Source organism: Trichoplusia ni, chromosome 6 (assembly GCF_003590095.1).
Source record: "Trichoplusia ni isolate ovarian cell line Hi5 chromosome 6, tn1, whole genome shotgun sequence".
Lineage (NCBI taxonomy): Eukaryota > Metazoa > Arthropoda > Insecta > Lepidoptera > Noctuidae > Trichoplusia > Trichoplusia ni.
In genome coordinates, this window is record NC_039483.1 from 13,784,383 (window position 1) to 13,796,748 (window position 12,366).

Consider the following 12,366-nt stretch of genomic DNA (forward strand, 5'->3'; position numbering starts at 1 on the left):
TGCACATACCAGCGCTAATTAGTTGCACATATAATAGGGATCCCACTATTACATCGGGAAATCAGATTTAATGTATTGCTGGAGTCGAAGAGACGCCTATTTACGCTATAAAATAAATAAATATAAAATATATGACAAGATTGAAAAAATATTTATTTTATGGAAACAAAATTGAAAGCAATGTCCTGTGTCTAAACATGAACAGAGTTATCATATCGTCTTGAAATTGATATCAAATGAAACGTGGACGATACGGCGGAATAATGCGTGGATAGAGAACAGCTTTGAGGTCAAATTGAACGTAGTTTGTCATCGATAGTCCGGTACCGAAGAGATTGGCTGTTTAGCTTTGATCAAAGATATATCTAACAGTTGTCACGGACACAACTGTAAAGGAAATGTGTTTGAGAATTGATATCGTGACAATTGAGTTCTCTGGTCTCCGTTTGTTATTTGCCATTTGAAGGGATTATAACTACGAGTTAATACAGCCAAACAATATATGAAATATACACAACATTATCAATACATTGCATTCCGATTAATACTAGCTCAACAAACATAATTCAATGTTTTTAAATTTAATATTTCCATGTTTTCAACATTCAGCTTATACAATCCCCCGTGTCCATAATCCGTTACCGACCATTTAAAATTTTCAATTTCACGTATAACAGTATTACTATAAAACGAGATTTCCATAAGCCTTTCAATAAAATTATTAATTTTACAGGGAATTACTCGGATGTTACTAAACAAACCGCATAACAAGACCTCCCGCACCGCGAATATGAGACAATAAACGGCAAGTATCGTAGCGGTCTACGTGGCGCTTCCGTAGCAAAACTCGTAGGCGACTACACCGTAGCAGCGGGATACATCTAATGAGGGCACTGATATTGTACCGCTCAGCCGGCGGCCGACTCAGGCGGCCTCTATAAATTGGTTTCATGCATATTTATTTATTCAAATATGTATGAATTGAAATCTCTACGACTACTGAAATATGGCACTCGTGGACGAAAATTGAATCAACAGGGTAAATTAAGTTGACAGGCGCAGTAATAGTGTTTGAAATATAAACTCTTTTAGTTTGAATAAGAAGCGTAACTTAAGAAAGTGAAAGAAAACTTAAACTTCGCCTTCCAGCTAGCGAACTGCGAACAACAAATTTTTCATATTTTGCTCTCCTGACGTTTGGGGAAATTGGTGTTTAATGAGTAAACTTATGCATCGGAGCGTGCGCTAATCTTGTTTTTTTGTGATAATGCACGTTTAGAAAAGTGCACATGTGTTAAAAGTTGCAGCTTAATAGTTTTTTGATGACTTCGCCCGGTACGAAATCGAGCGTACTCGAGTCCGTACAAAATACTTTGAACTTTCCGTAAACAGTTTTGTTTATTAAATTTTATTTGGTAATGCGGTGGCACGGCGTCGCGACGGTTCCTGCAAATTGGGGAGGATTTCTGTCAGAGGGTTTTCCTTCTAGCATTTTTGTAAATATACTTAATCAAGTTAACAAAATGTAATAGCTTGTGAGACAAAGGAACAACAGTGGATTGAGTTAAGCGTTATATAAATGTTCATAGACGAAGATTAATTTATCTGCTTCAATAAATTATATATTCACTTTGAAATGACAGTACACAGTACTGAGGCAACAATCTAACAGATAATAAATGAGGCGAGTGTTTCAAAGCTGAAAACTAATTAAAGTCGGCACGGCACCAATCAATACTTATAAATTAAGACGGTTTAACTTGCAAAGGTAATTGGGCAAAAGTTCATCTCAAATATTGATCCTGGAATGACGACAGAACTGAGACAGTAATTCTTTAAGGCCAGGTTTACACTTCCCGACTCACCGCTGTTCCGACAGAATTTGCACCAAATTGTTCATTCATTCGTTCCTTATATTAACATTTTGGATGAAATCCGTCAAAGTTTTTGGGTTTAATGATTGGTGGAAAAGCGATGAGACCATGAAAACACGGCTTATGTAAATATACTTGGTAATCGTTTGACTTTACAGTACTTGTGTCAAACAGTTTGCGCTTGAGTTGATATCTTGGTCAAACAAGACTTGGTGGAATTATAGAAAACACGAGAATTTGAAATGTATACGAACTTCTTTTTAAAGTTATTCTATAAACTTTTTAAATTAGTCATTTTTTTTTGGGGTGTTAAGGCAATAGTTATAACGCATATCGAGATCGTTGCTATACATCAACTGCGCACCGACGAATGACAGAAATTATATTCTTTCTCGCTCCGCGCTATCTATTACTCCACTCCAGGCAATACTTACATATTTCAATTAATTAAAAATAGACATTACGAATAAAAGTACACACTGAATAAATAATTCCCATTGCTTTTGATCAATGAATTATTTAATTATTCATTTCAAGGTGATTAACTTTAATATTCATAGGAATCTAAGGTTTTGACTTGGAAATTCTTAGAACCAAGGAGTAATTATTTCCAGAAATAATTAAGTTTACTTAAAGAAGTTCTTATTACGTAGTTATCAAACAATTATGTTTAACTTCTCTCAATTTTATAACGTAATGAATTACAGTTTTAATTATTGCGCGGTGTAAATATTTATACGCGATTTACTTTTAGCATACGGCAGTTTCTTATTTGTTATTTACATTCTAGCTATTTTAGAGAATTTGTACTAAATTACATACGTCAGTCAGATCATCTTAGTTGATGTTATTTCTACCCACATTTTATAAATCGTAAATACAGCACGCATCAATTAGTAGCAATTTCGTCTCGAAGATAATTTAATAGCATTTATATTCGTTAGTAAAACTTAAAACAACCCCTTTGACCATTTCCATACGTTGCTCAAAAATGTCAACATTGTGTATCATTGACAAATTAAAGCAACTTACGGAATAAAAGGGGTCGTTGTCCCAATTTATGTCACAGGCAATCTCAAAACATTTCGATCCACATTAATTTGGATAATAGTTTGCTTTTGTTCAGGTGTTGCCATAAGCCGATTACGGGCAGTTATCAAATATAACTCATTTATTTGTACAGTCTGATAATGATTGCAGTCACATAATTGTAATGAGTGTTTAATACTGTTTGTTTGTTCAACTTGAATGAATGGGCACTGAAAACACTGGTCGTGTGTCTTTTGAATTATTATGACTATCAATGTTTGATTCATATTGTTATGATTGTATGTTATTTGATGCATGGGTATTTGAGGTTATTTAAATCGAATATTTGCGACACTTCATCAGTGTATACCTTTTAAAGTACGGTCATTACTAAAGAGTATTCAATGTTGTTTTAAATTTAAGAAAATAGACTTCAAACAGTCACATATAGTTTTCGAACTAGCCATTTTTAAAGTAAACTTAAACTTAAGTAAACATAAAATTTTAGTGAAACGAACAGACACACAATGTGATAGAAGTCTATGTTTAGTAGTTTGATAAGTTACATAATGAGTAATGAAACATATGGATTTACCTGTTTTACAACCGATGTACAGTTAAACACATGCAGTAACGCTCATGAACTCTCAGGCAATTTGATATCAATAAAAAGGCAATATTTTTAAACTCGGAAAAAGTTATTCGTGTAGCGTCTTCAATTGAAAAATCTCTTCAATATCTTGTAAAACAGGAACAAGGTTAAAATCATTATTAATTATTTTTGAAATTAAACCTTATATTTAAATTCACAACGTGTACACTCACCTTAAGACAGCAAGCGTCGACTCAAAGTTACCTTATATTCTTTTACTTACTTTATATTATTTAGCTTTGATATATTCGCAATTTAACTTGCCTGAAACTCGGGAGCGTTCAGATTAAATTACATATTTTTTACCTACTTACCGACGAGCAAACAACTTTGTACTGTAAATATATGTTAAGAGGAGTGAATAAAGTTGATATTTGTTTAGCAGAGTGTTGTTCGGTGCACCGCTTAGTCTTGTGATTTGACTGCAGCTTAAGTGTTGTCAATTAGACTAGATAGGATTAAGGTAAGTTGAAACAAACTAAAGCTTGCCATGTATTTTTAACGGATTTTGGCAAAGGAGTTCGTATTTCTCATGTAGTTGCGTTTAGTATGTTTTTCTGCTCTTAATGGCTCTATTTACATCATGTTTAATTTAACGTTTGTTAGTGGCCAAATATTTCGATGGATAGATAGAATATTTTTTATTGTAGACCACATAATTCAAGGATTTGACAGAGATAAAATGTGGATATAATATAAAAAAAATCGTTTTATACTTTATTTGAGTTCTTGGTCGAACATGGCAAGCTTCAATAATCTAAGAAGGTGAATGCACAAACATAATTAAAAACAAAAGAAATGTGAAATGGTGAACATTAATAAATAAAAATATACAAAAGAATTTGATCAGTGCAAACATTTAGTTCCATATTCAAAATGAGCCAACACTGTGAAGAAAACCCGGAGATTAAAAACACATATTACATAGAAATTAGCACAATAGGTACACACGAAAAGAGACTACGATTTTAACATATTTATTAAATAGGCATTTACCTTTATTCCAATATGAATAGGAAAGTCTGATGCTAACGCTGGTTGCGGATGCAATGCCGGCAGCAGCGGCAGTGGAAGAGGACAGGACATCATAGCTGCGCCAACCTGGAGACAAATGTTTGTGTTAAATGTTTGTTGCCAATGTTTAGACAAATGTTGGGTGGAAGCTTCTGTGTGTTTAACAAAAATATCTTATGTAATAACTTTAGATACACAAAATATCACGTATTTCAATAGTTCTTTAAAACAAAATAACAATTATAATGATATTACCAAAAATAACAGTTTTTGCATGGGTTTATGCATTGTTCAAACCGAAGACCATAATATATGATGAACAACTTCATAGCAGTGTAGAAATATCAACATAAAAATGACTAACAAATAAAATCTTAAAATGAAACATGCCATCGCTCGCTGTATCCGCTCAACTAATTAGTAAAAACAAAATAATAAAAAACATCAAATTAAACATTACTCCCGCATCAATCACGATTAAGGAAACCGCCCTAAAAAGTTCACGACACTTTTAATGACCAACATCTGGTAGAACCATTTGGAAATCTGAAACATGATTACGAAACATCGGAGAAACATGGATGCATACACAAGTGGAACGTCGAAAACAATTTAGTTAGCGATGGATTTGAAAAGCTGGGATTAACTCGGTAGATATGCCTCTCTAATATTCCGTGTGGGACGATAGGTCCGTTGAAAACGATATGAATAATATATGGGCGTGAATGCAGGCCGCGGGAGATCACGCCGCATTACGACTCAATACGAACTGGACCTGTACTATGAAACACTTGATACTCTTCAAGCAAGACTATTCCTGTCATACAAGTGAAACAGCGCGATACACAGTGTATAGCGGCATCTCTTTTCTATAACGACAGTTGTTCTGTTTGTGATGTTCATGGTACAAGGATTGTACTGTGACAAATATGAGGTTCGTACAAACGGACAGCGGCGATACAGCGATCTTTTATGTAAATGTAGGTGCGTGAGAATCATTTGTTTTGTCACGTGTGTGTAATGTATGCTTAGTTTAATGACTCTATTTTAGCTTTGACAGTGCTACATGATATATGGTCACTTTTATGGATACCTTTGACACGTATTTTTTTTATGCGATGTTTTTATTTTAGATTTTTTTTTTACAGTAAATTGTGAAATAGTTCATCATTCTGTTTAGGGTTTTGAATATTGTGACTCTACTAGACAAGTCTTCGATAATTATTTAATGTCTTTAATGTCAATTTTCTTCGATTTTATTTTAGTTGACGATGACAGGATGACATCAATCTCTTATGCGGTTCACAGAACATTCAGACGTCTTCTGAGGAAGACCTTTACGTAGCCGTAGCACTGAGTACTTAAAATAGCTAACATTGACTTTCATCAGGGTTTAAGAAGATTGATAATTTAGTTCAGTTAGACGATTAGTAAAGTAATTTAAAAAAAACTATCTTTTAAAATGACAGACCATCAGTTAGACCTCCAATAAACCAATGTTGCATTATTGACCGTTCAATGCATTTTTCATTACATGTTTTCAAAATATTCAAGTCACTGTCACAATCAACTTTTAATTGTAACATAATTATCTTTATTTTCGTGTAAAAGCAACAAAATCACTTAAAATAATCATATCTTGTGGTATCCAAATGAAATCAAACAAACGGTAATGTTTATATGAATCGGGAAAGACACAAAGTTTTAATCGAAATGTCGGACGACTCTATCGCTCTCCCTAGGGCCGCCTCGTTACAATAAATTAATTAACTATACTAATTGAATGACACACAAACGAATTAACTGTGTGAACTGTTTTTGATAATTGTAGAGGTTTTTGGTGAAAAGCGTTTGAATGAGTTGATGACACCTATTAAATGCTGTAGGTGTCGTTTTTTTCAGGTACCTTTTTCTCAACGGAATTTTGAAAAGAGAGATATAGAATATTTTTTTCGAAACTTAATATCGTAACAACTTGCTTGCAGCTTGTAACGAAATTATTGTTGCTGAAAAAAAAATATCATGCAACTTTTTCCAAAAATACGTTAGTCAAAAAGTTTTAAATTGTCATACAGAGAGAACCTTACTAAAAATATTAAAAAAATTACAACAATTTCTTAAAATATAAAAATCCTACCACAGATAAAACACCAATGTTCATAATTAATAATGATAAATACCGTCCGTGCATTGACCGCATTATATTTCCACCGAGGAAAACCGCTCTCCTCAACTATTCACGAGCCGTGGAACTTGTTATTATGACAGTTACTAACAACATTAATTACATTAATGAATGCATTAATATAGAGTTGGTTAACTATGCTGGGCTGACAGTTGAGGTAAATCCTACTCAGTTTATAAAAATTATACGCGGCTTATGAACTTGGGACGATGAGGTGGGTGACTCGTTTTGGTGAGCCCGAATTGTGCTGAAGTTTTAAGTTATTGTGCATTTAGCAAGTTTAATTTAATTTTGAAAATATTTAAGAACTATACAAAGGAGTTTTAATATGTTACCGGAGTTTTAATGTTGTATAGTCAATTATTGTTAAATTGCAAGCGTCTTATCGCGCACACTATGTCTTTTCGAATTCATATGCGTATTACAAATTAATTATCACTTGCTTATACCGGTTAAGGAAAACATTGTAAGGAATCCAGCACACCTGAGTATTTTTTCAGGTTATACGTCTGGCAGTTGAAAACTCTCCTGCCATATTGTATAACGCCCATAAGAAAAGAAGGTTATATAGGAAGCGGCATTTTTCTACCAGAAGAATATTTGTAGTATTATGTTGATAGATGCAATAAATGGTAACACGCATATATGTAATAGCAGTAAGGTTAGATTTCCTAAATAAACTGTGGTTTCTTGTAATACAAACAGTAGTATTGTTTACTGCAAACTGAATAAATACAAACTGTTTCAACAAAGGTAAAATAAAACTTTCAATTTCTTAAATACATAATCAATTCGAAAGGAACCGATTGGCTTTCTATAATTTTGACGGATCCAATTATTTTATCGCTACTTCCAAACGCTGGATACCCTCGAAATTAATTAATTAACTATTGGCATAATTAAATCATCTCGGCTCCGGCGAAATTATTCTTTCGAGTGTTTCAAAGTTTCTTACTTAGATTGCGAGAGATCATTACAGTATTATGAACATGGTTGGAGTTTGTATTTATCGTAAATGGGGTAAATGGGTAATGTAATGATTTATGTTTAAATGTAATTAGACTTGCTCTGATCTGTGATGAAGATATATTTCGAGGATAATATGCAATTTCCTTTTTAACACTTCGGGGAAAAACTCCCGATGCAAATATATATTTTGCAAAACCGTTGGCAAAATCGGTGAGAACTTGATTATGAAGCAAAATTTATACCAAGAAATTGAAAAGTAAAAGAATGCAAATAATAATTAATAGATTTTACAATCGAATTTCCATGTTTTTTAATGTCACTCCATTCCAAGTTTATCAAAGCATCGTTATCGGCTTTGAAGCTGGCCTGAAAAGATTCAACGAACACACAAAAAAAAACATGCAAGAGAGTGAGAGTGTAAAAACGTGGGAAAATTGTATATTTGGCAAAAAAGCTTAACTGTAACTACAGTAGACAAACACAACCTGTCAACTCAATACAAAGACATAGTTTCCGAATATTATTAAGACGAGGTGGTTTTGAAGGCGACTTAGCATCGCCATACCACGTCTCAGTAGAAGATAGTGATCCTACCAATAACACGCTTGATTAACAACCGATAAAATGTATGGTTTCCAATGAATCCGTTCCATGTTCGTTGTAATTATTGTATGAGCCGCATAAAGTAAGGTATCGTTGTGAGTTTATGTGTATTCGGTGTGTGTACTGTTATAGGTGAGATATGATCGAGTTGTACGTTTTATTTCAAATGAGAAGCTGCCTTGTAAGTATAGGCTTTTATAGCTCAGTTTGCTTTTTTTTGTTACGTATTCAAGGAGTAAAAAGGGAATGAAATTACTGAGGCTCTGCAGTTCTTCCGGCTACCACCAGGTTGTAAAGTGAATAGTGATAGCTAGACATCTGAAATTTTGAGAAGTATTTTTCATCTGTTGGTGGGCAACAAATACAGAGAGACTAAAAATTTATTTGCCATACGCATTTATTTTTTGGAGAGAGTTCGGCTACAGAAGGGCTTCTTTTACCAAATGCCTGTTCAGAAAATAAATTAATAAGAGCAAGCTTTGATTCCTTCAAGTATATAAATTAATGGACCAAAAATGAAAGAAGCTTCAATTGTCAATGTTTTTCGAATACGACGTTTCTACATATTTTATAATTCCTCGTATCTTCCTAAACACATTTAAACACATTAGTGAACGCCAACGCACAATATAATATTCTCACAACCACAAGCGTAGAAAATAGGTATTGTTGTTAATTTATTACAGCTTTTCTTACTCATAATTCACAGCGAAGCAGTCTGCAGAAATGCTAGCTTGCAAACGCTCTTGAATTATGTACAGTTATTATTTTTAGGGGTAGTGACGTGAACCTGCGGTTTGACGTTGACGCTGACGCTTTTCTGCGCTATCCGGATGCTGAAGAACGATATAAATGTTTCTGACGTCAGACTGCAGCGCCGAAACAAATGATTTTATTTATCGGTGATTCGTAGTGATGTGCGGATGTGAAACATGTTTAAATATTTGTGTAGCTTTTCCATCCGTTTTAACTCGTTTTTTTATGTAGTTTATTTAGATAAAGTACTGGCTGTATACCTGAAGTAATAAAAATTAGAACAATTTTTAAACGAATAAAAAATTCTTGGTAGATCCAATTAAGTAGAGCTAAGTCTAGCTTAGTTATTAACCATCCCAGCATCTTAGATAAAGATTCCGACAATATTTCCCCGTTACACACGGAGGTAAGTTTCTTTAATCTAGCACATAACTCGAGTGATAAGGCAAATTGCACAGACCGCTACTAATTGTGCAGCTACGACGAACAATGCTTGGTATTCGTGAACAAACAATAAGTTTCTACAATACCTTAAGAATTAAAACTTGTTCTAAGCGCTAAGTTGGCGATTAAGTTGCAATCACGGCGGTGCAGTGCCGTGCTAAGTTACAGTAAACAAGCGGACGCCAACTTGCATTGTGCAAGTCAATTCGGAGCCAAGTTCCGTTTGTTGTTTCAATAAGTTTGTGCAATTATGGTGCATGTTCGTCTGTTAATATATTCAATTTACATGATGACATGGTGTGTGCTCGTGTGCGTACTAAGAATTGTCTCTTCGCTTTGTTTCGAGTTTAATTATTATTTTGTTTCGAGTTTGTTTGAGTTGTTACATTCGTAATTGATGTTGTTTCACGGCGACATGTTGTTTTGTAATAACTTCTTTATAGTGTCTTCAGTTGAAACGTTTGACATTTTAAACACTTTATGCTTTAGATGGGAGGATCATTTCAAGTTTTCTTTGAGATGAGGTTGGTTAATTATTTGATTAGGCTATGTAGTCTCGCATTTGTTGTTAGCCGAGAACCGTTAGGCATCGACCACTATGTGCTTCCTCGATCTGTGGTCTAGTGGTAACAGACACAGAACTTAGACAACTAGAATGAAAAGGGGATCAGGTAAGCACGTGCCACTATTAAGAGAAGATGATCAACTTTAGTATACTAAACTAAAATTACAGATTTGAGACCTTTCACTCAATACAAAAAAAAATGCCTTTTAAATAATCATAGATTCCAATTAAAGTATTTGAGAGACTTCAAAAAGCTACAAGAAGGCATCGTATTAGTTTTGCGATAACAATCCCTACAAGCAACCACTATATTTAAGGAATTATATTGCTTTTGCCGAAAATAGACATCGCTCTACACCGTATTGCCATCTCTCTTTTATAACTATCACCACAGTAGTCTTTATTCTTTCCCTACTTCCACGACACGACAGTTCTTTCTATCTATATTCCTCAGTCACAGTATTCCACACTAATGTCTATCCAGATCTTAGCCCACTGTAACCACGATCGGTTTACCGTGTAATAGCCGCCTTTAGTCCCCGGATATCGAGAAGTCATCACTCATTAGCACAGAATAGCTTGTAAGAAGTTTATTTCCCGAGTCCTTAGAAAATTGGTCGGATAATGAGGGATATTTTGATGGAACTCGGTGAGGAGTTGTTGGAACGGGTTTTGTGTAGGTGAGTATTATTTTAAGCGATAGATTTTGCTTTGTCTTGTCTCGGATGGATTAAAAAAAAAACGTTTTTTATTTCTGCTTCTATCGCGTGAAAAGTTGTAGTCTTATCTGACGTCATTTTTTACTGACAAGTGACGTTGCTAGCCTTAATTTTTTTACCATATTATCTTCGTTATTGAAATTGCTTTGTTAAAAAACAAATCTACTCAGTGACTTGTTTTTCTAGTAAAATACGCAATATATCTATCCTTGAAATAATATACAAAAGAACCCGCATTGTTCATGATTCTATTAAAAAATTGTATACACAACAATAGTTAAAACGTAAAAAATCTGAGTTCAGTTTTCCGATAGATAGATATTGATAGATAGACTAGATAGAGATTATTTTATTAATTTTATAGCCACTTAATCAAATAAATAAATTAATTAAAAATAATACAGTCTCATTGACAATAACATCCGATTTCGTGGTCGTTTAAACATATCTGCAATACCAACCAAAAAATATTCCAATATATAATATTCTTACTTTCCAATATGATAATTACAATTCATCAATTAAATACCACTTCGATTGGACCTAAGTGGTACATTTTTATTAATGGAACAACTCGACATTTGCAGAATAAATCATTGTTGGACTCCATACAATATTAAGAATTAATATCAATAATGTTTCAGAGTGCAGTCAGTTATAAAATTAACATGAATTTAATTATATTTTAATGAGATACGAATGTCATATGAAAGATACGGGTAAATATAAAAGATAATCGTATAAAATTGATTTTAATATGTAGTAGAGTGCTTTAAGCTAAGTAGGAGTTTTTTTTTACTCTAAATCGATGTCTCATAGGACATTTACCTAACTAAAAACTCGAATTAGTACCACATGTACATTTTTAAATAAACATAGGATATTTTTCTTTAATTTAATTGCACCTAAGCGGGTTGGCTATAACAGAAAAAAACTAAATATTATGTTCTTAAGTTCTATGGTTCGAGAAAAAATAGGTAAATATTTTCATAGAAATTTTGAATGTCATGGCTTTTTGAAGTAAACCAATATTTTATTAATATAAATCTACTAAATAGTAGTTTTAGGACCTCATGGAATGGATGTTTCATCGAATCCTGACTTATCAAGGAGCTTCTTCGATAATACTTGATTTTTAAAAGCAATTAACTAGGTACCTATATAATAGGTATGCTAATATATGCTAAACATAAAATAATGTTACACGCGCCATGAATTTGTTTCCCAATCCCACTCACAAACAAAACTCTAAACAAATTATGTTAACAGTCAAAAAATCTAATTCAAAAATCTTTGAAAGTATTTCTTGCTTTCCTCAGTAACGAGATATTTGCCGCCTGTTTGAGCCTAATTAGGACGACTGAAATATTTCATAACGAAGTGAAAAACGCATTAAAAGTTTATCGGCGAGTCGGGAATCCAGAAACAAAAACAGTGCCACAGTATAAAATTTTGCTTTGGCAGGAAATTTCGTGAAAGCAGTAGGTTAATTGGTATGATACAGTTGTTTTTAGTTTTGTTGATATTTAGTTTAGTTTTAGAATCTATTGGTAGAG

General features: G+C 33.3%; 1 protein-coding gene across 3 annotated transcripts in view; it reads right to left on the reverse strand.

The window, feature by feature from the left end:
• Positions 1–12,366, reverse strand: part of LOC113495029 — a 349,076-nt gene that overhangs the window by 170,067 nt on the left and 166,643 nt on the right. For all 3 annotated transcript variants that reach the window (XR_003400694.1, XR_003400695.1, XM_026873595.1), the window contains exon 2: positions 4,552–4,656. Coding sequence is in view for 1 of the 3 variants with exons in the window: in XM_026873595.1 (XP_026729396.1) it covers positions 4,552–4,644 (93 nt within the window). In the remaining 2 variants the exon portion in view is untranslated. The remainder of the gene's footprint in view (positions 1–4,551; positions 4,657–12,366) is intronic.